The 25,184-nt window shown below is 37.8% G+C and overlaps 2 protein-coding genes across 5 annotated transcripts in view; both read right to left on the bottom strand.

Moving 5' to 3' along the window:
* Positions 1-398: 398 nt before the first annotated feature.
* On the bottom strand, positions 399-14,711 carry tdrkh (tudor and KH domain containing). Of its 3 annotated transcripts, XM_007250115.4 has the most exons (16): positions 14,548-14,711; positions 12,905-13,000; positions 12,191-12,348; positions 10,816-10,907; positions 9,789-9,981; positions 9,545-9,684; positions 8,807-9,119; positions 7,511-7,677; positions 7,221-7,396; positions 7,067-7,131; positions 6,805-6,956; positions 6,018-6,128; positions 5,427-5,481; positions 2,868-3,944; positions 1,567-1,655; positions 399-908 (listed from the first exon to the last, which is right to left on the bottom strand). In XM_007250115.4, exons 2-15 carry the CDS (start codon positions 12,970-12,972, stop codon positions 1,600-1,602), a joined length of 2,823 nt encoding a protein of 940 aa, XP_007250177.3. In that variant the 5' UTR covers positions 12,973-13,000; positions 14,548-14,711; the 3' UTR covers positions 399-908; positions 1,567-1,599. The 3 variants fall into 3 exon arrangements, with proteins under 3 accessions (XP_007250177.3, XP_007250178.3, XP_022526075.2); XM_007250116.4 differs by lacking the exon at positions 12,905-13,000; XM_022670354.2 differs by lacking the exon at positions 2,868-3,944 and having other exon boundaries at positions 14,548-14,708.
* A 2,110-nt stretch (positions 14,712-16,821) lies between these two features.
* Positions 16,822-25,184, bottom strand: part of tmem94 (transmembrane protein 94) — a 38,597-nt gene continuing 30,234 nt past the window's right edge. For both annotated transcript variants that reach the window (XM_022670352.2, XM_022670351.2), the window contains 3 exons: positions 23,379-23,472; positions 22,985-23,155; positions 16,822-21,699 (listed from right to left, as the gene is read on the bottom strand). In XM_022670352.2, the coding sequence (XP_022526073.2) occupies positions 21,627-21,699; positions 22,985-23,155; positions 23,379-23,472 (338 nt within the window). In that variant the 3' untranslated portion in view covers positions 16,822-21,626. The remainder of the gene's footprint in view (positions 21,700-22,984; positions 23,156-23,378; positions 23,473-25,184) is intronic.

Below are 25,184 nucleotides of genomic sequence, written 5' to 3' on the forward strand. Positions count from 1 at the left end.
CAGTTTAAGGATGCACAATATTATGGAATATCATTGTGCACCCCCAGCTGATTATTTTAAAATAGCAATTATTGGCTGATAATTGCTGCATGCATTAACTCGGCCAACTGTGTAGCTACATAAATGTGAAACCAAAAAATAGGAAAATAAATTTCTCAGAAGAGACCTTTCATTTTATTGTTTGCCTACAATTGGTTGAAATTTAAATGCCTTACATTTTAGCTGTTACATTCATTACTCCTAATTATGCCAGGGTTTATAGTCTCTGTATAAGATATGATTATGCATTCTTGTATGAGCATCAATCCATCCATCCACCCTAAAATCTCAGTTAAGTTATGGTCTTCAAAAGGAAGAAAGAGGTATACACAAGACAAACTAACAATGAAACTTAAAAATACTGAATAGAATAATAATCTTTATTTAATTTTATTTGCGGTACATCTCTTAATGAACACAAACAAACTGTGAAATGCACAACATAAATAACAGTGTTACAGTAAAAGTTCAGACAGTACCAAACAAAAACCCAAAATCTAAGTGCAAACTATGGAAATACTGAGGTTTCTTCCTGTCGAGTACACATTCCACATTCCCTGAGCTCTGCTCCTCATCTGGACATCAGTTAACTGTTCTCAAGCAGCTCGATGCAAAACAAAGACGGGCTGGGCAAATATTAACTCTTATAGCAGGGGTGCTCATCCCTGCTCCTGGAGATCTACCACTACAGACATTTTAGATTAGGGAGGAGGTAAACTTCATGATGAGAAATCAGCACCCCTGTGTGCATTATAACAGACAAAAAAGCAAACAAACAAACAAACAACAACATATAGCACAGTCAGAGACTCCCAGCTGCATAGTGGGAAACATTAACTTCGTGTCAGCATCATGGTCACAGGTGGTCTCTGGAGGGAAAGAAAATAAAAAGCTCATATTAATTCACACTAATTTGACACTGTGTTTAGCTGAGCAGTTCATTATAAGGAAAATGTTTGAGTGTACACTGTGAATAATGCCCCCCCCCCCTTAGGTGAATAGTGTTCTATAGGAGTAGAGGTAGGTGAATTTGATTTAACAAATAAATGAGATAATTATTACACAAATAAGTATAAATAAATAAATAAATAAATAAATAAATAAAATTAATTTAAAAATGAGGTTCCTAAAACCACACAGATTTGGCTTTAAATGTGTAATTTATTAGATTGCATTGAAAAATACCAGACAATACATCCAGTCACAAAAGAAATACAAAATACCTGTATTTTTTAAATAAACATACATCTATGTGTGTATGGACACACACACAAAAACATAAAAAACAGAAACAACGAGAAAAGGAAAAAAGGATGATGTAGGAGAAAGTAATGAAATTAAATTAGAGTACCATTTCAGCCATCTTTAAATGGTTTAAAAAAAATCAAATTTTTATGTGGTTTCTGGCTGTTCATACTATCAAAGTCAATCAGGATACAATCTAGACATGCCAAAAATCAGATTTGGGCTGAAAGTCTGAACAAAACCTGATATGTTTTGTTAGACACAAGACCAAACTTTACTTACCAAAATGAAGGCATACATGTCTTTGGTCTCTTATCAGGCAAATTCTTCTTCGAGGACATCGTCCACACTTCCAGATATTGAAGCAACTTCTGTGAAAGAAAGAAAAAAAACCCTCAAAGCTGGACCAACAGAAGACCACGCATACTCACTAAACATTACGGTGAAGTGATTTAAAAAAAATTAACACACCATATGCACCTGCATGCCTCCCCAGTGTCAACACACACACTATACTGTACAGGCAAATGTACTGGGGGACCTACACAAGTTTTTATAACATACCATTCTAAATCCAGAGGCATTAGTGTGGAGTCGGTCCCCTTTTGCACACCAGCTCTAAAAGCAGGTGTGGAGCTCTGCAGTTATTGATTAGCAGAGTGTTGGATACATTTCTGCACTTAGCTCCTTAGCACTCAAACACCCCACTCTGTAACTTGACAAAGTCTGTTTTGTCTGCATGTGGAGCTGAAATTTCACTTGTTAATATTAACACCATTTACAGCAACAGGTATTTAGGAGGAAAAACACTTTACCAGGTGAACAGCATGTTTCACAATGGAGTGTACTCAAATATGGAAAATATATGGACACTATTATCTCATATTAATAATACACAATACAATGAAAAAAGAAAAGGGAGGACCTACAAGTCTCACACATGAAGAACCTGCAGTGATGCATGTTTGCATAGTTTAGTAATGTTTTATGTCTTAGCACATAATATGCTAGAACATATTTTTAATTAGTTATTTACATTTTATTTAGTATTTTGTGTAACAACCTGCACTATTAATATTAGCATATAACATACATCTTAGTATTAGTAGTTAGTATGCAATTGTAAAGGCAGACTGCATGGCTAGGTGTAGGATTTTATACACCTGTCACAGCTGTGATTTATTTTAGCAAACGTGTCCCCCTCAATTTCAAACCCACTCCTACGCCTTTGGACTGTGGCACTATATGAAACATCTGAATTGAATGTTTAGGAACAGTATTCCAATATTTGTCCATCTAGCGCATGTGAACCAATTGACTAACTGTTGCAGCACTAATATATAGGACACAGATATAGGAATACATTCTATATAGGCCTTAAATACTGTAAATGTAAATGTGAGATTTAAGAGCTTCAGTTTTGTCATGCTTTTGTGAGGAGTGAACACCACCACCTTTAACCATCTTAACCACCTCTCACACCAGCCACAATATGCTAACTTGTGCTACTCATTTACTCCCCCACAGTGCTCCAGTGCACAGCCGTATTAACAGAAACTGCTACAGTACTTAAGCAGCAGCACCTTTTATGGGTTGATCTCCACTTTTTTTCCCCAATTTGCTTTCATCTTCTGTTCTTCTCCTTTCTTCCACTCCAGCTTGTTCACAAATCTCCTTCGTCCCTTCACTCGCGTTTTCAGCATGGCCCAGTTCATTTTTTTTATCAACTGCCTGAGAATCCTTACTGTTACCTTCAGCGAAAGCCTTAGATGTTGACTTGTGTGAGCCAACAAACAGTACATCACTTCCAGTACTGCTGCAAATACTGGAGTCAGACAGACAGACAACACTGCAATCATACTTCTTCTGAAGCGATTGGTCAGATTCAGTCGCTTCAGGTGCATCTGCCAACAGCATCTCAGCATCGTCGGTAGTCTCTGAGAAGTCCGAGCTGAGACAGACTACAGAGGGGGAGGTCACAGAGGTCGTGTCTTCGCAGTCGGTCGCAGAGGAGGACGAGAAGGATGGATAGGAGGATGACGAACTGGTGATGGACGATGCAGGCATGGTAGTGTTGAGTGAGGAGTCCATAGAAGAACCCTTAGAGGACATGAGGTAGTACCAAACACCTCGTACTCCATCACTAGAGTTACTAGTGCTGCTGCTGCTGCCGCCATCAGTGCTGTAACACACACTCTCACTGCAAGTGCTCAGAGAAGACTCCAGGCCCATCGGCTCTGAAGAAGAAGCCGTTACACGTCTGTGGTCACATGTCTCAAGAAACACATCATCACAGAGGGTGACAGAACCTAGTGCTGATGCTACTGCATTTACAGGGGATGAAGAGGAAGCTGTGGATGTGGATGCTGATGCTGATGAGATGTCTGAGTAGATTAATGGATTCTGAACAGGCTTAGTGCCAGTGCCTGGCGGATCAGGGTCCACTGGACTCAAAGCAGAGCTGGACAGCCCTATGACTTGGCTGACCAGCTCACCCAGGCTCTGAGATGGAGTGGACTGGATAAGGGAGGAGGTAGACGGCACAAATCTGTCAGGAACTGAGGGAATCTGGTCCACATCGGCTCGCTCTACTTCCACAGAGCTCAGGCTGGCTGCAGAAGACCACGTCTGATGCTGTCTCACCCATGTAGGTGTAGAACCTTAACACAAGTAATCTAAATGGTTGGTATTTAATACAACAAGTACAGGTAATCTAGTAATTGTATTCCCTAATTCCTATAAAGAACCATTTGTTACACTGGTTGGATTATAACATGATAATTATGGTGTTTTCTGAGACTTAGGCTAGAGATATTTGGCCATGTGTTTACATAGACAACAGGCTGTATCATGAAAGTAACAATTGACATGCTGATATATGTGCTACATGTGTAACTGGAGGCTTCCACTAGAGGTCTACACTTGCTATAGAAGCAAGGAGAATTTAGTACATGTTATTTTTATTTAAAACAAAAATAAGAATGTATAATTTTATTTTATTTTCTCCCCAAGTTTGAAGGTTAATTACCCCACCCACTTTTTAGGACTAATTCCACTAACTCTACAGGGCTTATGCAGCTTCACTGGGTAGCCAGCACACTCAGAGGTAAGTGCCAGATCCTTAGTTTTAATACATCAGCTAATAGACACCTGTGCCTGCCTGCATCACACTGGGCTCTCTCAGCTTTTAGCAAACACTGCTGCTGGCAAGCATCATGATCTGGGATTCAAACCAGTGATCCTCAGATCACAGTGGCAGCATCCTATAGTGTTATGTTCATTTCTGAGGAATGGTCCAAACAGACAAAGGGTACACAAGGCAGCTATCATGTGTACATAAATGCACAGTTAACAGCAAATATATATATATATATATATCTACTCTAATGCTGAATCCACCCAAGTAGATTGCATTCTAGTTAAAAATGTGGAAAATGTAACCTTATTTTAAACCAAAACAGTTTTCCTAGGTTAACATTGTTATATTTTGTTAGAAATGATAGCAACGGATTATGCAGTTTCGGCACATCCATCCACCATAAATGAACAAAATCAATATATACCGTGATTTAAAAAAAAATGCAATTATGCGATTATAACTATTCTGTTTTGAAAACAGTTTATTATTCACTGTGGAGGTTTAAGGGGATTTTCACATGCATGCACTAAACATTTTACATTTTAGAATTGTGAAGATTAGTTTTTTTTGCAACACTAAAATTATTTTATGCTACATTATTTATTTTGTTGAATTACTATTATTTTATACAAGTTCAGAAGTTGCTGTTGTTTACACAGATAAATAGTAAAAAAGTTAATAGATTTATTTTGCTTTCTACTGAATGTTTAAAACAGTTAAACTAAATAAAACATATATATGTTTATTTTGTTGCAGTAGTAAATGCTTAAAATTAATTAATAAAATTAATAAGTGGCATTCCAGTTGATTGTTTTTAACTTGGAGGTTGTAAATTACAATATACAAGGTATCCAAACTTCCCAAAATCAAAAACATCAAATCTACATGTTTCACATGAATGCGATAATCATTATTTAAAATGCAGAATTTCACACCAATGCAAGTTTGCATGTATATAAACAGATTTAGATACAGAGTTCTAAAGTGGTCAACTTAAACCTACCTGACAAGCTGATGCAGGACATACTTAATTCTGATGTTGCCCCGGTCATGTCATCCTTAAAACATCAAATAGACCAGTGTTAGTTTCACTCTTTAAAGAAGCACCACTTTGAGAGGATTGCTGGCACAGTAATAGAACAAAGCATCCCTGTAATTTGTTCCAAACCAAACAATGTCTATTAAGACTATACAGACTAGACTATATAGACTATACATTCTATAAAAATAATCAGAAAATCAATGTTGAGCAAAATAACATGTTAACAAATGTATTTACTAGTTTTGTATAAGTTATCCTTTTTTTTAAGTATAGAGATCCACAAAGCTTCAGAATTTACAACCCCAATTAAAAATGAGTTGAGCTGAACTGTACAAAATAAATGTTATTAAAATTAATTTGCAAATCTAATAGACCAATTCATGAACAACATTTAAAATTTGATGACAGCAACACATCCCAAAAATGTCTACGACTGTGTAGCGTTCCCTCTGTAAATGTCTGAGAAGTGAGGGAGTCAATTGCTGTTGTGGAGTTTTAAGAGATATATTGTCCTATTTTTGTCTGATGAAGAGTATAAGTATACCGTCTTACCAACATCTTCTGCAGAGATCTGGGCTCATCTCCATCTCTCAGCTCACTGCCCTCATCTTGATGGCTCACTGCATGGCCCAACCTGATCAACTCCTCACCCAGGTCTACAATCTAAAGCACAGGAAACGAGACAGGAAAACATTTTTATATCAATCAGCTAGATTACAATATCTACAGCGCACTACATCCTTAAATTAAACAAATTTAAAATAAAAACATTTTTAGAGCATTTATTTGCAGAAAATGAGAAATGGCTAAAATAACAAAAAAGATGCAGAGCTTTCAGACCTCAAATAATGCAAAGAAAACAAATTCATATTCATAAAGTTTTGAGAGTTCAGAAATGGTGGGATAAGTTTTTTTTATTTACAAGTTTCCATGCATCCAGGTATGTTCTCCTCCACCAGTCTTACACACTGCTTTTGGATAACTTTATGCCTTTATTCCTGGTGCAAACATTTAAGCAGTTCAGCTCTTGATTATATTACAGAGACTTTCAATTTGGTAAAATCAAAGAAACTAATCATTTTAAGGGGTCTGTTATTTTTTCCCAGAGCTGTGCATACAGTTCTGTTTAGTTGGAGCTAACGATATTAACTAACACAGGAAGTGACTAATAAACTTAAGGGAGTTACCACAAACACACTAAACTATTCTCACAGCATTGTAAAAATCGTTATGTATAATTTTAAATTAGTCTCTATAAAGATTTAGATGCATGTTCAGGGCACACTAATGCACTTTAAACCACTTTTTAATGTATCATAATGGCAAAAAATGTTCTGACCTTTCCTTGCCGGTTATCATACAGCTTCACATTGGGCCAGGAGGACATCTCTGAGTGAGAGTAACTGCACAGTTTGGCCAGTAGAGGCTTCCACTGTGCACAGAACGTCATTCGATCAAAATCATCCAGAGCCTCCTCTGTCCAGACCTCTCCTGCAACAAAAGCCCAGTAATAAGAGTTTAAATATTTAAAACAGAAAATTAATATTTAGCTTTAAAGAATTACTTTTTTTGTTTCCACAAATGTTAAAACAAGAGCTCACCTAATGGACACACCCCTGCCAGACTACACTCGATAGCTTGGAAGGGCAAGCTCAGGAAATCACTCCTGAAAGAGTAGAGTAAAATCTTTTATTGCCGTCTCAGTAGAACGGAGTAAAAACTGCACATTTATATTGTCTATCTTCACTCTCTGACCTCATGCTGCATAGCTGATCTCGTGGCAGCTCTCCATTGTCCCCAAAGTCCACGTAGTACAGGTCAACCAGACCAGAGCTTAGAATTCCTAACACTCGTGCCCGGTTCCACGTGCCGTGGTCCCGATAAGGAGCAGCCACAATGTCCCCAACAACTATGGCCTCCACTCTGTGCTCCTGTGCATTATAGAGTTGCATTATACAGTTGTTTAAGTATCTGGGTTTTCTCAGTTAAAACTGTAAAACTGATTTATACAAACACTTACATAAGGATAAATAATTAATATGCACCTGTAAAGTGTCGGCACTGTAGAAACGGCTCATCTCAGCCGTCAGTTTGTCTAGTTGAAGAGATCGAACTCCTACAATCTGGATCCAAAAGTGCTGGGGGTTCTCTGATGCAGACACGTACACTTCTAAATGTTCACCAGGCTGGAAGCTCAGGTCTGGACTGGGAACTGGAGAGAGATAGCAGAGTTATTTAAATTCAGGTCAGGTATAAAAATCTCCAGCATTTTACCTTACTGGGTGTGCTACTTTCACTGAAAACCAAAGTGTTACTGTCGTGGGGCACTGCTGAGGAAAATCCCTAAGGTCCAGCTCTGCACATTTTAAAAAGCAGCCATTGCACAATTTTTAAATATATTTTTTTACAATTTTATTTCTAATTGTTTTCCCATTTTCTCCCCAATTTGTGAGGCCACATACTCAACCCACTCATTAGGACTCCCCCCCATCACTAGTGATGCCCCAACACCAGGAGGGTAAAGACTAGCACATGCCTCCTACGACACATGTGAAGTCAGCCATTGCCTCTTTTCCAACTTCTGCTGATGCAGCATTATCGAGTAGCATCACAATGCGCTTGGAGGAAAGTGCAGCGATTCGGTTTCCGATACATCAGCTCACAGATGCCATGTGCTGATCGACATCACCCTTTCAAGTGATAAGGGGAGATAGAGCATCTACCCACCCAAAGAGAGCAGGGCTCCGGTAGCTGATGGCAAGCTACATGAACAGGATTCGAACCATCTCCTAATCATATTGGCAGCGCTGCACCACACAAAGTCCCCTGGCACTGCACAATTTATTGCCACTATTGATTCAATTATGCAATTAAAAACTTTCAGAAAGTGGATTCAGAAAGTGGAGATGTAAGAAAGACATGGAAAGAAGATATAAGGTATTAAGGTAGATTATCTAGCTAACTATGATTTGATAGCTTTAATAGTTAAAAAGAAGATTTATAATGTAACATAAGACCCATCGATTAAGATGGAGGCAGGTGCATGCAGGCACTTCATTACTCTGAGCACTGTTATGATACCTCAGCACGTCACAATGGTACTAAATATCATTATCCTAGTCCTGTACAGCAGTTTTTGAAGAGGTTGTGAGCATGATGATTTATGCTGAACATTTGATTCCATTTAAAATTTATGTGAACAGACTCAACAGAGCATAAAATTAACTCCATCCTGACGTTTTTTGGCTTTCCCTAAATGCATACTATTACTACTATATAGCTGCCACTGCTGCTGAAAACAAATTGTAAAAAATGCTGAGATCTGAATTACATGAACTTACTTTCAAACTTAGAGACTTCTAATGGTGAAGCTGGTGACAGAATCTCCTCCTCATCTGATTTAAAGGAGTTTTCAGCAGTTTGGTCACCACTGCTGGGAAACCCATTGGAGACACTGGTCTGAAGAAATCTGGAGTCAGTAGCTGGGGACAGCAGGTCCTCGCTGTTGATGGTCTGAGTAAGGTCTGTGTCTGGGCCCTGAAGCTTGTGGATGAGCTCCAGTTCTGGGGGTTTCCTTTTCTGGCGTAGAGCTGAAGACTGGCTTATCCGCTTTCGTACCGTCTCGTTCTCCTGCACCTTCTCCATGATCAAATCCTAAATTAACAAAAACAGTATCAATCCCCCAATCTAATTCAATGAGATTTGCACATATTGAACAGTTAATTAAACCAAAATACAGTGTACCAGTGCACACTCAAAAGTCCAAAGTTTGTGAAACCCCTTTTAATTAATTCTTTTAGCTATTATAAAGTTGTACCTATTGATGCCTGACACAAATGCACAAATGCAGAAATGTAGAATACACATTTTTCTAAAGCAGATAAAACCTCTATAGTTGAGCTGTGGAACAGTGTTCTCTGAAATGATTATATTTTGGGGATGGTGTGGTGATCAACATCTTGGTCTTTTAAATATTCTGATTGCTAAATTCAAACAAACTCTCACTGATATGAGATTGTAGTTCTTTTTAGATATTGTCCATGTTTTTACATTTTCAAATGAATAAAAACTCAACTCACTTTGGCACGGCGTACTTCTTGACGCGTTCCCGAAATTGTGACCTTGCCCTTCTCTTCCATGCTTTGGCCACGATCCCGTTGACAATTTACCCGAGCTCCAGATGTTCGACTAATTAATTTCAGGGTTTCACCACCACGACCTGTTACACCACAATGATAGAATCATTTGCTAAACATGTACCTGTAATTATTCATAAAAAAAATCTCAGTAATAAAAATTTACAACCAACAACCAATGAAATACCTATGATCCTCCCAAACGCCGTCTGTGGCACCTCGATCACATCACTGATCACCTCACAGTCGGTAGCAAGTTTTTCCAGAGTACACTTCGCCAGGAGGATCTGCTCAGCTGTGCCCTGGAGCAGGAAGCAGACGGAGCTCGGCTTCTCCAAATCAGACAGTACATTTACCTGAGCACCAGACTGCTGATTCACCTAGGTAAAAAAGAAGGTGGTGTATTAAGCTTATTTGACACTAACCACAGCAACCATGCCAATCATGTGCCGTGATGTGTCGTGCCCTGCTGTCTCACGTGCCATACACTCAAATATCAAATCAATACAGCTTTTCACACTATCTAAAGCGGATTTTTAAAAAATGTGCAAAAACACATGTTGAAGCTAATTGTGATACGACACGCACAGCATTCTAGCATGTTCTATGTGGAAAAAAAAAACAGTACTCTTGCTAAAAGTAAAATCTATAGGTCAATATGCAAAAAAAAAAAGCATATAACCAAACTGCTTTATTTTAAACTGTAGCAGCAGCAGCAGCATAGCCTGACACTGTGCAAGCAGAACTACTGCTTTATGATACACAAAGTGAACTGTAAAAAAAGCAACTACAAAAAATTAACTATCTGGTAAACTGAAACCAAAAAAGTATATAGCCTATTTAAATAATAATAATAATAATAATAATAATAATAATAATAAAACTATTTGCCTGGTTTTATACATAAAAAAGCCTATTGCTTTGTGTAGGTAGTATCTGGTGTAAAACATCAAGGGTCATAGAATGGTTCCAAGACATCATTTGGTGTTAAACAGGGTTTAGACCAGGAGTCCATCAAAATCTCCACAGTCAGGGCTGGAAACCACTGCAGAGTTCAGGGGCCAACTGATTAGCAAATCAAGGACTGATAAAGAGAAAAAAAAAAATTCTCTAACACTATTCTTGGGGGACCAAGAATCTGCAATCTGGTAAGAACGCCTAGTCACATGGATGAAAAGCAGCCAGTCACCAAGATGAAGAAAACTGACACTCACCAGATCCAGAAATGTGCTCTGGTGTCTTGAAATAGATCTGTATACATCAAGGGGCACTGAAAGCCTGGACTCCTCTGTTTTGTGGCACTCTGCTACAGAGAGAGAAAAAAAAACATCTAAATATATTATTAACAGTATTATCAAAAGTCAACATTAAGGTTAATTTGGGTATTCACACAATACACTTAGATACACAATACACTTTGCCAGAAATGGCCTTTAGCCTAGGCCATTTTTCCATTTTGCCCATAGGCCCTATTATTTAGCCTAACCCACTGTTTTGCATGTTCAGGCATAGGGGTAATAGTTCTTGTTAAGATGGGGGAAAAGAAAAAAATCACCTGCAAGATAGAGGAGCAAGCAACCAAAGAAAACTACAAGTATTGAATTTTCTTCGTTAAAAATGAAATAAAAAAAAAACTATTGTTTTATCTTAGTTCAGTGTAGTTTCAACGTATCATGTAGCCCTTTTCTTCATAACAAGCATAAAAATTAAAAAACTCTAGTAGTACATCTCTGCAGCTAACTAAACATCTCATTCCACCTAAACAACCGTCACATGAGGCGCCTAAAATTCCTTGAATTTATACCGCTCTTTTACTATCATAAGAGACTTGATGCACTTCCTGCAAAGCATTGCTAATAGCAGCTTATGAAGCAGTGTTGTTTTTTATTTGTTTATGTATGTATCATAGCAACATATCAGTTGTACCATTTCTTAGACGGGTGATTTTAACCACTTCCCTTTCTAACATACCATATTTTTTGCACTATTAAAATTCTTAAATTTTACCAATTACCAAATTGACAATGCGCCTTATAATTTGGGGCTCCGTAGGTTTCAGTTCTACCAGTCAGGTTGTAAGGAGCAGTAACGCCACTTGGCTGAAGTACAGTTTCAGTAAAGTTTCTCCAGCACTGAGGCTGGAGCAGTATTAGAATTTGCAGCTAACTGCAGCGCTAGCTCTTTCATTGTTCAGAGGTGCAAATATATGACTGTAGCCTACGTTTACCTTGTTAAAACAAGCTACGTGGGACAAACTGCTAGGTGATAGTACCCTGGGTTACTCAGGGTTTCTCAGTGTAATGCTATCAGACTGCATTTACTAGTGCTAAGCGTTGCTAACCGCGGCTATTGCTGCTAAACAGTTTTAAATATGCACCTTATAATCCGGGGCACCTTGTGTATGAAAACGGACCACAAAATAGATGTTTATTGATGTTGCGCCTTATAACATGGTGTGCTGTAAAATACAAAGTTCCAGGGGGAAGGGTGACACTTAAAAACAAGTAGTAGTGGGACCAAACGAGAAATGGGACTTGGCCTTAGTCAAGTGACTGTATTCATGTAAAAGCAGTTATTGTGGTCTCTTACCACTGCAGCTCCTAATGTGCCTGTAAACTATGTAGCCCACTGTGGCTCCCACAGAAAGGCCTGCAGCCAGGGCCACCTTCTTTGCTGAGCTCAGGCCTTTCCACGGACCATCCCGTACTGCTGACATCAGCTGCGCTGAGCCGAGGGCCTGACCCCACCTGGAAAGAAGAAGATTGCAGACAGTATTAATAGTCTGTGTATTGTGAAACATTCTTTTCAGTCTATGCCAAGAAATGTGCAGCACTGGCTTGCTAAACTGTGCCATGCAGCATGAACCAAAGCATGAAAACACTTTAATTTGTTTAATAACTGCCATTTACGCTGTACAATTTCAGCCTAAATGGCAGCTGTGTCTTTCAAAGTTAATAAAATAAATGAAATATATGCTATAAAAACACCCTATAACATCAAAAACAACCACAGAACAAACAAAGAAACTTCTATTCATGCGGATACAAGTACTTAAAACGCATACTTTAACTCCGCACAAGCTCAAACATCAGCCTTCTCTTAAAGTGCACACACAGAACATTCACTATACAAGAGAGACTTTGTGATTCATGTTTAGCTACTTAAAATAAGAAGCACACAGCAAAGTGCTTTAATGGGCTTTGCTGTCCCACTCCCCATGGTATAATAAAGATAATATGGGGTTATGGAGCTCTCACACACTTTACACACTTAAAAATTCACACCATGCAGAATGGTTCTCACTGTGAGAGGAGGGCTGTAGGACTGTAGCTGAGAATCACATGGGACTTAGAAACACCACCACTGTTCATCTTGACTCTCTTAACCTGATCTCGCTTCCTTAAGCAGCATGAATGCAAATGTAAAAACATTAAAAAGACATAAATTCATAGGGTACATGGAGCAAAAGTCACTATTGTCAATATAAACTGAATAAATAGGTATAAGATACTAACATAGTGTTACAGAATGAGACAGCTGTGTAACATGCTGCAATAAAGGACAGAAACCTCATATATGCTATCAAGTTAATATTTGAATGAATAATTCAATTATTAGAATGTGAAATAATATGTGATTATATGTATAGGCTCTGTTCAATTCAGAAAGGCTCACAGTGATTATAATATGAACCAGGCATCAGATGATTTATGCTTCTAAACATTTCAAAAGATATCTGCTTACAACTTTTTAAAAATCATATTTAAAAAAGGTATAGAGGTAAAGAGAAACTAAAATACTAAATATTCCTTCAAATTTGAATAACCAAATGTGAATAAACTTTCATAGACATCAGAAGCTCTGGTTCTAATGTAAAATACACATTTGATCATAACCAAGTCTTTCTAGAAGACGTTCACTCTGTATTCCAAGAGGTCACTGGTAAACAAGATTGGCTGACATAGTGGACCAACACCAGCAGATGATATGGCTCCTCCACACATTCACTGATTGGTGGAAACTTCACATTAGACCTCAAGCAGCTTGGACTGTGTGTCTCTCCACTCTTCCTCCAGACTCTGCTCCATTAATTTCCAAATGAAACGTAAAATTTACTGATGATCAGTGATGGTTTGGAGAGACATGTCATCTGCTGGTGTTGATCCACTGTGTTTTATTATCAAGTCTAAAGTCAGTGCAGTTTGTTTTCCCGGAAAATCTTACAGCACTTCATGCTTCCCTCTGCTGACAACTATTATGGAGATGCAGATTTCATTTTCCAGCAGGTCTGAATAATACATCTATTTAATACATTTCACATACATTTTTGAACTGAATTACTGAAATAAAGTTACTTAGTAGATTGGATACCACAATTCTTTTATAATTTGCCCTCTCCCAGCTCAGCAATAATAGCTATGTTAGATTAAAGCTCAATTTAAAAGGGTAAATCTTCATAACCCAGAGGTTCATTCCCTGCAGGGTTAGCTTTAGCAAACCTTAGCTAAATACAATGTCCCATATAAACTGCAAAGAGTTGGGTTAGCTGCTTTCTATAAAACAACACATCAACACATCCTCTGTACCTAATAGGTATGTCTTTAAAAACGTTACAACTACACAAAATAAACGTCTAGCTAACGTTAACGGTGTTGACATGATATAAAATCAGGATAGCTTGTTAGCTTAGCTAGCTTTTAGCTACTGGCTTCTCATAATCTAGGCAGTCCAGAGCTAGCCTAGCCAACTACTACTGGGCTTCAGGGCGACCAGAACCAGAACCAGAACCACAGCACAGAGGGTGTGTGTATGTGTGTTCTCGCCTCAGGAAGGTCACAGTATAGTCCAGCAACAGCTGCAGCTGCATCCACACTCATTTAAAGCCTGTAACTCGCTTAAAAATTTTAAAGCTCCAGACTCGCTCACACACTCCCCCAGCACCTCACCTCCTAAACCCGGCTGAAGAAAGACGCTGCTGGGCGAGTCCTCCCCTCCGATCTTCAGCAAACACCACCAACACGGTTCACCATCCAACCAGCAGCGAATCAGACCAGCGTGTCTGTTACCCGCTATCTATCAGTGCACTGGCGGTGTCCAACTGAGCGATTCACTCACTGAACCGACTCCTCTTCACTGTTCATTTTGTGTCGAGTCGTTTGAACTGACTCATATGTGAACAACTGACTCATATGTTAACATATGTTAAACCTTTATGGTTTTACACAATAATTCTCAACAATTCTCCCAAATAAAAATCCGGAAATAATCAGAAATAATTGTATATTATTTATTATAAATCACAGCATTTGCTTATACATGTCTATACAGTAAAATCAACACAATATTTTTAGACATTTTCCAAATCCAATGTTTTTTTTTTTTTATATAACATATACTATACTAGACTTTAGTCTCAGACCGATTAAATTCAAATAGACTATTATTCTTTTATACTATTAATCATTATATTATAATACATTTAACTATAATGGTTCATTATTAGAATAATGGCCTCTTTCTCTTCTCATTATGTCAAATTTACTTGTTTTAAATTAATACTTTTTATATATTTTTTTTATTATTTTACCAGGCAAATCATTAAGAACAACTTCTTATTTACAATGGCAGCCTGGCAAGAGGCACAGCCTCTTGAAAAACATTCAACACACACATACAATAGAGAACATTATAAGAGAAAGAAAGCGATGAGAGGAGAGAGAAGAAAGAAAAAAAAGAAAAATATTTATAATGTGACTGAATTACTGCAGTTACAACATTCAGTGAGGAGACCCGTAATAGCATTAATACGTTGGCAACTGAGCAACTCACTCACTGAACCGACTTCTTTTTCCAATTAATTACGTGTAGAAATCTCACAATAGAGAAAGTATTTTTTTTTACCTCCCCAAAAATATAATTTATGCCATAGACGGTTAAAAACACACACGGTTTAAAATATGTGTTTTAACATTTTCATACCTTTTTCTTTTAAAGAGTGCAGTATTAGTTTGCTAGAATGTTCAATCTCTGTTAAAGTGTACAAAGTATGTAATAAAAACGTAGTCATCAAACATATACAATTTATTATGTGTGCATTTATGTCATTTTTCAAAATACCAAATAATACAATGTTCCAAAAAAAACAAACAAATAAAGGCACAGAGGTTTTGCCAATTTTTACTTCTCTCAAATAAAAATCCAGAAATAAATCCACGTTTAAATTTTTACAACATACACTTTAATAGACGTTTGTCTTAGATAGATTTAATTTAAATAGACTATTCTTTTATACAATTAATTATTATATTAAATTAAATTATACTATTTCACTATTATAATATTGGCCTCTTTCACTTCTCACTATGTGGAATTTAGTTATTGTAAATGTAAAGTTGGAAATAAAGAAAACAATGTAACATATTAGGAACATCATACATTTCTAATTAATTCTTATCTAATAATCAGCAAGCTGTCTTTGTGATTCGACGAATCGTTGACTCGGTTCTGGAAAATGATTCGAACCTGCCACCACGACAGCCAATCACAACCCGAGATACTGGCAATAGCCCGGAAGCGCCCCCTGCAGGGGGACAACACATCAGGTCAGTATTATTATCATCCTCTGCACTGAGAGACATAAAAAAATCTCCTAATTTTACATTTTAAATCTGCTACAAAGGATTATTTCCATGCTGTCCAGTTCTTTGTATGGCTTAATTTATAAAACCGAATGCGCTTTATAATAATAATAATAATAAAAAAAACATAGGACTAAAAGATTCCTGTTATCCTGAGGAATCATTTTAAACTTAAAATAATAAAGTATGAGTTTTTACTTAGTTTTAATCAAATTAAAGATATTATTCACATTTAGGACAGCTTGTATGTAAAACTGCCACATTGTTTGCAAATGTGCAGAATGTTATGGCAATATCAACAATCTTATCTTTCTATACACTTGCAGCAAATATGCATTAAAATAAAATGTGATGCTATTGAGAACATACCATAGACTGGAGTCCACTGGTCTGAAGATTTGGATTAAATTCAAATTCAAAAATGTGCCATTTTTGCAGCCATATAAGAAACACATGGACTGACAAAAAACTATTTTTCCTTAAAATAAACTCTGAAGATCAGAGAGGACCACACAATAAAAGCAGCTGTTTAATGGTGGACCCCAAGTCTAGTTATTTGAATTAATACACACCATTCATAAATGTTTTAAATTTTCATATTTATTTACAAACTGGCTCACAAATCATTTTGGAAAAAAAACAACAAAAAAACAATTTAAAGACATCTTAAAAAAATACAAAATGTACAACATTTATACATTTGGTGAACATTCATAAATAGCAAAATTACTCATAATAGTTGGCGTAAACCAGTACAGGTTTTGTTCTGATCATTTATTTGCACACACATGTGTAGAGTAGAGAAGCTGAGCCTGGCTGTTACGGCAGGGTGAGGCTGATATAAACGTTGGAAGCACCAGCAACCCCTGCAGTTCATGCAAGATGGAGTTACCAAACTTAAAAAGAGGACAAAAACTGTAAGGTTGCAACGTCATTGCATTCGTAATGTCATTATCATGCAGAAATCTCAGCGAAAAATAAAATATATATTCAATAAAATCTCAAAATGAACAGGGATAGTAAAAACAAAACAATAGTTATATGTTTTAAGGTGATTATATAGTACATATGTATGTACATACAGAACATCAGTGCTTTTTCAACAAACTCCTCCCCTCTTTTTACTTAAGATATGTCACCTTTTGCATTACGCCTTATTATTCCAGCACTAAAGCACCAGTCTAAAACTTCTCACTACACTATTGTCAATGCCCACTGGGTTTCCCTGCCCCACCGTGCCACGCCGGATTCATGAGTGGGTGCATGTGCAACATATGCCCTAAACTGCCCTGAGGTGAACATGTAGCACAATGCTAAAAAAGCACTGTGGCATCAGGGCCTCAGAACATTCTGTGTGTGTGTGTGTGTGTGTGTATGTATGTATGTACACACTGTAAGCAGTTCCTTTGAAAAATCAGATTAGTGAAACTACAGGCTGATAAGTAATCAACGCATGGAATATAGAAATATGCACAACTATGCAACAATGTAAAGCTATGATATTTTGCACATATATGGCAAACACATTCTCCTCAGGCAGAACACATTCACACTGCATTTGTGTGAAGTCCCGTTTAAATATATATGATTCATAGAGATCCAAAAGATGGCGTGAAATAAATAAATAATCAAATGCAAAGACTAGTTTGAAGACGGGTTAAGACTGGTATGATTGAATCAGGTATAACCAACAGGAATAAGTACTTACAATACTACAGTATCTACAGTAAAAGTTGCTTATAGGTCATGAAAAGAGAACTAAAATCATCCCTCAGAAATTTAAAGTACCCCTTTCCAATAAGGATCCAAAGAGAAGAACAATGATTTGATTAGAAATCCATTAGAAAAGGATAAATGGATTAGACTGAGAGAAACAGTAATTATTCGATGGGCTTTATGTATTAAAGTAAAGGACACTCTTAAAAACATAAAGGTGCTTCATTAAATGGTCCTTTAAGCAACAAAACACAAAATAACTAAATTTGGATCCATAAAAAAGCATGTTTTTAACAGAGATAAATATCTATGTTTGTAGAACGATAAATTAATCTGTAAATAGCTTTTATTTCAAAAGGTTAAACAAGGTTTTCACAATAATGGCATAGATAACGACCACATGAAGCACCGTCTCTTCTTTCTAGAGTGTTCTCAAGCCTCTAATCATATCTGCAATGGCTGGTATGGCTGCAGGTCTTCATTTCAGACAAGCAGAAGCTCATTTGATCAGTTTGTTGAATGTTTAAAGACTGACCAACAGCTTTTAACAAGTGCAAAAAGACACACTGCTGCATTTTTAGAATGAAAACCTGCATCCTTTCTAACTTTACCCGATTTCTTCCCAGTTTGCATGGCAAATAACACAATCCCCCTTCATATGAACTCCGCTTATCACTAGTGATGCTTCCTACTCTAAGACAGCGAAGACCAGCACATGCCTCCTCTGATACATGTAAAGTCAGACTCTGCTGCAGCATCACAGTGCGCTTGAAGAAAAGCGCCAGATCCCCAGACGCCTGTGCTGAACATCACACTAAGAGTTATGTGGGGAAAGAGAGAGCACGACCAACTGTGCTCTCTCGGACTCCGGTTGCTGATGCAAGCAGCAACCCAGGATTCAAACCAGTAATCCTCTCTAATCGTAGACCACTCAGAACAGACATTGCAGTGTTCTTGGAAAGGGGAAATGCTTGCAGGAAGAGCAGAAAGATCATAATCAAACAAATCAGCAGAAGCCCCTTGTATAATATTAAGATTAAAACAGTGACTGAATTAAATTGAGGCCATCAACAAGAGGTAGAATAGCAATGCGCTCCAACTGCCCCTTTACCCAGTTAAGACTAAAGACTCTCTCTGGAAAAAGGGGACTATGTATCATACACATAATCTAAACTTAACAAAATTTGTTTAAAGCTAATCTGTTTTTTACAGTTCAGAATTGCAGATATTAAGTGATCCAGCCCCAGCTGTGTGATGCAAATGCAGGCAAGCATTACTGTCTTATCAGTTCATGCATGCATGTGTGTGTGTATGCAAAATATTCAGTCCGTTCTGGCTGACATTCACATATGTAAACAGCATAAGTCAAATTTAGACCATGTTAAAAAGGTTCAGGGTGGAGCCAGATGACGATCAAGTGTTCTTCTATTGGAACAAGCCCTCTTTAGTTGTATTAAACGGCACCTGTTTACAGAATATAAAAATAAACCAGTTTCCTGTCTTCTAATTATTACTCGTACACTTCTACTTTCACAGCTGAGCTTACGAACAGAGATCTGACCATTTCTCCCTGTGTAAGAAGAAGAAGAAATAATGAAATGTTAATGTTATAATGTAATATGAAAATGTTATAATGAAAAGCAACTGTCTAGCTGATAACTAGTTTAGTATTTAGGCCGTCAACTTGGTACATCATCCATCTATGCTCTACAGCATCTCATCATCAGGTTCCCTTTAGTGTTGCCCCAAGACCAGAGAACACACAAGTGAGTGCGTTTACATGCATTTAATAATTACTGCAGAACAAAATGAACTTGAGTGCTGGTAATCAGATAATGAGTCGGGCAGTAATCAAATTTTTGCTTTATAACCAGCCAATAAAATCACAGAATAAAGGCAGCCATACACTGAATTTTCTGTGAACGTATGATTTACTATCCAATAAGTTAAGTTATTAAATCCTTCTGTGTTTTAGCTCCATCTTGGGGTGCTGTGTTAAACGCTGCTTACTTATTTCTGGAAACACATCCTGTTTTCACTCATGTGCAGACATCTGAGAATACGGTACTCAGGTTAAAGCCCTTTTCACATGGGATTAGTTTTTCAGAGGGTCCTGGGGTAATTTTCTCTTTTATGGGGGTCTTCTGTGAATTTATTCCTGTCCGGTACAATCATGTATGTGTTTTTCTCTCAGACATCCTCTAAGAAAATTACAGGCTGAATTAGATACTGTTCCTCCGGTAGTTTTAGTACTGTCTGAACGCACATCTCTGAGTTTTGTCACCTCGTGTTTAATAAAATAGCTATTTGTCCACTGCCACGCACCGTAATTACACTCTGGGGGCGGGTTTCCACATAGATCTACGTAAACACAACAGCGAGTGGAAATGGAGGAGCTACTGAACGTGATGTCATGTGACCGAGAACAAAAAAAAAAAACAAACACTGGTCCTCCTGTTTTTTCAACTGCAGTCTGGATGCAAGAGTTTTATCACTGAGTAGAAGTGTGAAATGTTTTTCACATACGTCCCCCTGAGAAACTAATCCTGTCCGGATAGGGTTTAAGAGTATCCCTGCACTCTTAAAATCCAGCTCTCTTTATCAAATTTCCTAATATGACTTTCAGATACTACTCCCATCTAAGAAATTAGAGTATGCTCTTCACATGACTACCTGAATAAGAAGACAACTGCAGTAACCGGATTATGAACATGCATGTAAACGCACTCAAATCACACCACATGCTGCTGGAACAAACACATACCTCCAGTACCTACAGATCCCTATGCTATCAGACCATAACATGTGACTGACTTTGTTGTTCTGAGGGTTCTTTCAACTCCAATAAATTAATTCTCAAATGCTTCTCTCATCAGGACATCTTTAACAGAACATCTTGACTTTCAGTAAGTGCAAAAAATGTCCCCCCCTGCAAAAACACTGGCTTTGAGGTATTTCAAAGAACATACAAAGAGATCTTCACATTCAGTCTCATCTACTAGATGTAAGATGAAAAAGGCTCCTCAGTGTTTAGTGATGCAAGATAGACAATTAGGGAGAAACCAACCAGAAGTAACCACCTGACCGACCGGGTGTTCAACAGATTTTCAGTGTTGAGCAACATTAACCCAGAAACAATCCAGCATGTGAAAGCAAAACAAGCTGAAAGACTGTTCTATATACAAGATTATCAATATTCAGGGTTCAGTCCGACCTACCACAAAGGTAATTAACAGATAAAGAAACTAGAAGAAGGGTTTATGACCACAGGGGTCTGGGGACTATCCTTCCTAATTATTTTACAGTTTTCAGCAGAGTTTAAAACTCTTATAAACTGTAAAACCCTCACCATTTCCACACAAAAAAAACCTTTCTTCGTTACAGTTGTGACTGTTAAAATGCAGCTAAAACAGGAGGCAAAATAAAGATAATCTGAACTTAAACTGAAAGCTCTAGAATAATATCATGAAGAAAGGACAGATGCTTTCCTCCATGTTTTGGTGGATTTGAAGAGGGGAGGGGAGAGGTGGGGGGTCAGTGTTTGAGTCAGGCACTGAGCACTCTTCTGAAGACTGTGGAGGAGAGCGACTCCCTCACTCCACTGCTGGTCATCAATGGAAACCGTGAGCTTATAAATCACGACAGTCCTGTGTTCTAGCAGCTTTAGCAGCTCAGAAAGGAGAGTTCATTCCCAGCTTAGTCTCAAACTGGAGCTTCTGACGTTTCTGGTAGCGCACACGTACCCTGAAACAACAGTGTGATGATAATGAATAGAAGAATTAATACATTCAATTAGTACCATTTATTGACAACCTTATGGCCTACCCCTTGTTTTGTGCCTTCACACTTAGGGGTAGGAGTCACAATTTTTGTTGGGATAGAGGGGTAGGTATGACAGAGGGTTACACGGTATGAGATCCATTGCATTAACTTAATTTAATGTAGTTTCAATGTATTATTGGCCCATATACTAACAAACACAAACATTACTAGTATACTGTTAAATGCATTATATTTAAAAAGGGGACCATCTAACCATTTAAGCACTGCTTAAGGTGGACTAGGAAAATTAGCTAGCTAGCTAACTATTAAAGTTCTTTGAGGAACTTCATTATTTGTGCCTTTTTTCCCCGGCCGTGTCCCAATTCACTAGCTGGGGCAGCGATAGTGTATTGGACGCAATCCTGACGACACGGGTTCAATCCTGCGCGAGGAGCGGCATGTTTATTTATTACCGGGATCAATTTATTGATTTATTTATTAAATGACATGCAGTTGGGTTCAACAACCATCTGGGCTGGAGAGCTACTAGTCTGTTGCACTCCATCCCAATTACACTTCATTTTCCAAAACAGATTTTTTTTTGTGGCCCGCCACGTAATGGCTAGGAAAATATCTGGCCAGCGGCCAAACTTAATTGCTCCTTCAAGGAGCTTGGATAGCTGGCCAGTTAGCTAACTGTCACAGGCCACCTTAAACATTGCTTAAATCGTTAGACAGGCCTCTTTTGAGTAGATATAATGCCCTAAATGTAACTAAAGCTGAGCAGCGATTTTGTACAACTTTACCCTCATCAGAACAGACTGGCAGGGTCTCCTACAGAGCACTGTTAGTAGCTGAGGATGACATATTGTCTGAACGATTGTCACATTTCTTAGCGTGTGGATTTTAAACACTTACACTTGTAACTCAGTTTTTTGACTGTAATCTTTGACTGTGTGATTGTGCTTAGGTAGGGTACCGTGGTTAGTGTGTTGTTGCCATAGTTAAAGGAGGTGAGCATAGATTAAGGAGGAATTCTGTTTGTTCATTGGTTATTTTTCGGTAGGTCTGGATACTTGGCAGTTGAGGCAATGGACCATGAACATAGTGTTAGGCTGTGCTTCTGGATCCTTGTCGAGTCAGTATCAGATTGTGGTGATTTTGGCTATTGTTGTTAGTTGAGTGAGTAGTAGATCCTGGCTAAGCCCTATGCATAACCCCAGCTGTTAGGTGCAGGATTTGCAATTTCCTGTATTATATTACTTACCTGATCTCATGTAGCTTAACAGCCTCATTGATCAGCACCACTGCAACAACGGACAGCGACATCATCAGCCAGACCAGCATGGGCACATCTTTTAATGTAAACACCAGCCCACCACTCCTGTCCTGCCATAACTGATAATCTATTGTAGCCTGCACCACCTGACCCAACAGCCTGAGAGAAACAAGAGAGAGAGAGAGAATAAAAAGACTTGGATAGATTTGGATATTCATATGCACGATGTTTTACATTTTATTCAGCTGATTCAAAATGATGTTTCATTGACTGAAGTGACATTGTATTTAAGACGGTAGTTGTCTTTTGTTTGATCATTCATTTAAAAAAAAACACAGAAGATTGTTTTTTCAGGCAATATAATGGGGAAACAATCACTTACACAACAGGCACTGTGAGACACCACCATATGTTGCTGAAGGGGTTCTTCCTCCACAGTGGCTGAGAACGATGCACATAGCTGAGAGATATCATCACTGGGGGGGAGAAAGCAAAGCAATAGAATTATTCTCTACTTCTTACCATCTAAGAAGATCGCAAACATATTTTCTATGATAATATGGTCTGCACTGGTGCTTAGTAGGCTTGTGACGAGACACCAATATCACGAGACGAGACGAGAAACAATACTGTTTTTTTTTTTTAATTTTAAAGAAAATGTCAAAAATGAAATAAAAATAAAAATAAAACTTTTCTAGGTCTTATATAGTGCAAACAATAAGTGCAAACTACAACCAGTCATATTAAGCCTATGGTTGGTGTTTTTTCTCCTAAATCTCTTGTAATTTAACTATGTATAACCATAGTTAGTTAGTTAGATAGTTAGACAGACAGACAGACAGACACTTTATTCATCCCGAAGGAAATTTAGGCAAAATGCAGCCAGCTCTCTGCTCTCTGCTCAGCGACCACACTCGCTGTATAGCTACTGTGTTGCCAGATCCCTCTTAAAAGTCCACACTAAACTGTTTTTTCTTCTCGCGAGACAGGTTTAAGCTTGACGAGAAATATCGTTCGTTTTAATCTCGTTAGATCTTGTGCCACGAGATCTCGTCACACCCCTCGTGCTTAGTCTACTGATCTCACAACATTAGCAACTTCAGCAAATACCGGTACTCAAATGGACTTCTTTTTTTATTTGTTGATGGTTTTAGTATGACCTTCACCAGCTTCTCATTCTTTAGTTTAGTTGATTAGTTCACAGTTAGTTCACATTTAAGTTTACAGTTTTGCTTACCATATTTTTCACACTATAAGGGACATTCAAAATTTCTTATTTTCCCCCCAAATCGTCAGTGTGCCTTAAAATCAGGTGTGCCTTATGTATAAATTTTAACAGTCAGGTTGTAAGGAGAAATAAAGCCACTCCACTGAAGTGCAGCGTTATACAGGAGTTTCAGTTTAGTTCTCCAGTACAGGGACTCGAAATGGGAGCAGTATTAGCATTAGCTGCTAACTCCACTAAGCACGAGGCTCTTCACCGTTCAGAGGTGAGAATTATCGGCCTGTAGTCTGCTGCTAACACCGGCTAGCACTGCTGGAGCAGCATTAGCATTATCCGTATATCGGACTGTAGTCTGCGTGTTTTCTATGTTAAAACAAGCTACGTGGGACAAACCGTTAGCTAATATTGCCCTGGTTTACCTTATCTACAAAATATCTGAAAATAAACAGAAGTGATTTAATCACCCAAATAAACAGTTTTCAGGAGAGAAATCTGACTAGATTAACATCCAGTGACTGTTGTACTTAAAAAAAATGTTTTTGTTTACTTAGCTTAGTTAGCTAAGCTGAATTAGAAGGAAAACATGGTGACACCCCTGTTCCTTACTAGTGTCGCATAATGTGCCTTACAATCCAGTGTGCCTTATATATAAAAATAGACATTTATTGATAGTGTGCCTTATAATCTGATGCGCCCTACAGTGTGAAAAATACAGTAAAATGGAGCCAGAATATTCCTTTAAAATATGAAGGCTTGATTTGCTGTTGGGCATTTTTGATTATCCAAGGCTTTTTATAGTTTTCAGTGGTCGTCTTTCAGGTTTTATATTTGAACATTTTGATTTCATTTTCTTTAGACTGTTTCTTTCCTTATGTCAGTTGGTTTTCTTATATCTAATCTGATCAGAAAGGTTTACACATATTTAAACATGTTTAAAATGCACATTTCAAACAACACACTGAA

Source organism: Astyanax mexicanus, chromosome 15, assembly GCF_023375975.1.
Source record: "Astyanax mexicanus isolate ESR-SI-001 chromosome 15, AstMex3_surface, whole genome shotgun sequence".
NCBI classification, from domain to species: Eukaryota; Metazoa; Chordata; class Actinopteri; order Characiformes; family Acestrorhamphidae; genus Astyanax; species Astyanax mexicanus.

What these genes read in the sequence shown, in the direction of transcription:
- tdrkh (XM_007250115.4), bottom strand. Translation starts at nt 12,972, where the DNA reads ATGAACAGTGGTGGTGTTTCTAAGTCCCATGTGATTCTCAGCTACAGT. An exon ending in AGAAGTCTCTAAGTTTGAAA is followed by an intron (nt 7,678 to 8,806) that starts GTAAGTTCATGT and finishes ATCTCTCTCCAG; the next exon opens with TTCCCAGTCCAGACCTGAGC. An exon ending in TGGAGATCAACCCATAAAAG is followed by an intron (nt 1,656 to 2,867) that starts GTGCTGCTGCTT and finishes TTTCTTTCACAG; the next exon opens with AAGTTGCTTCAATATCTGGA.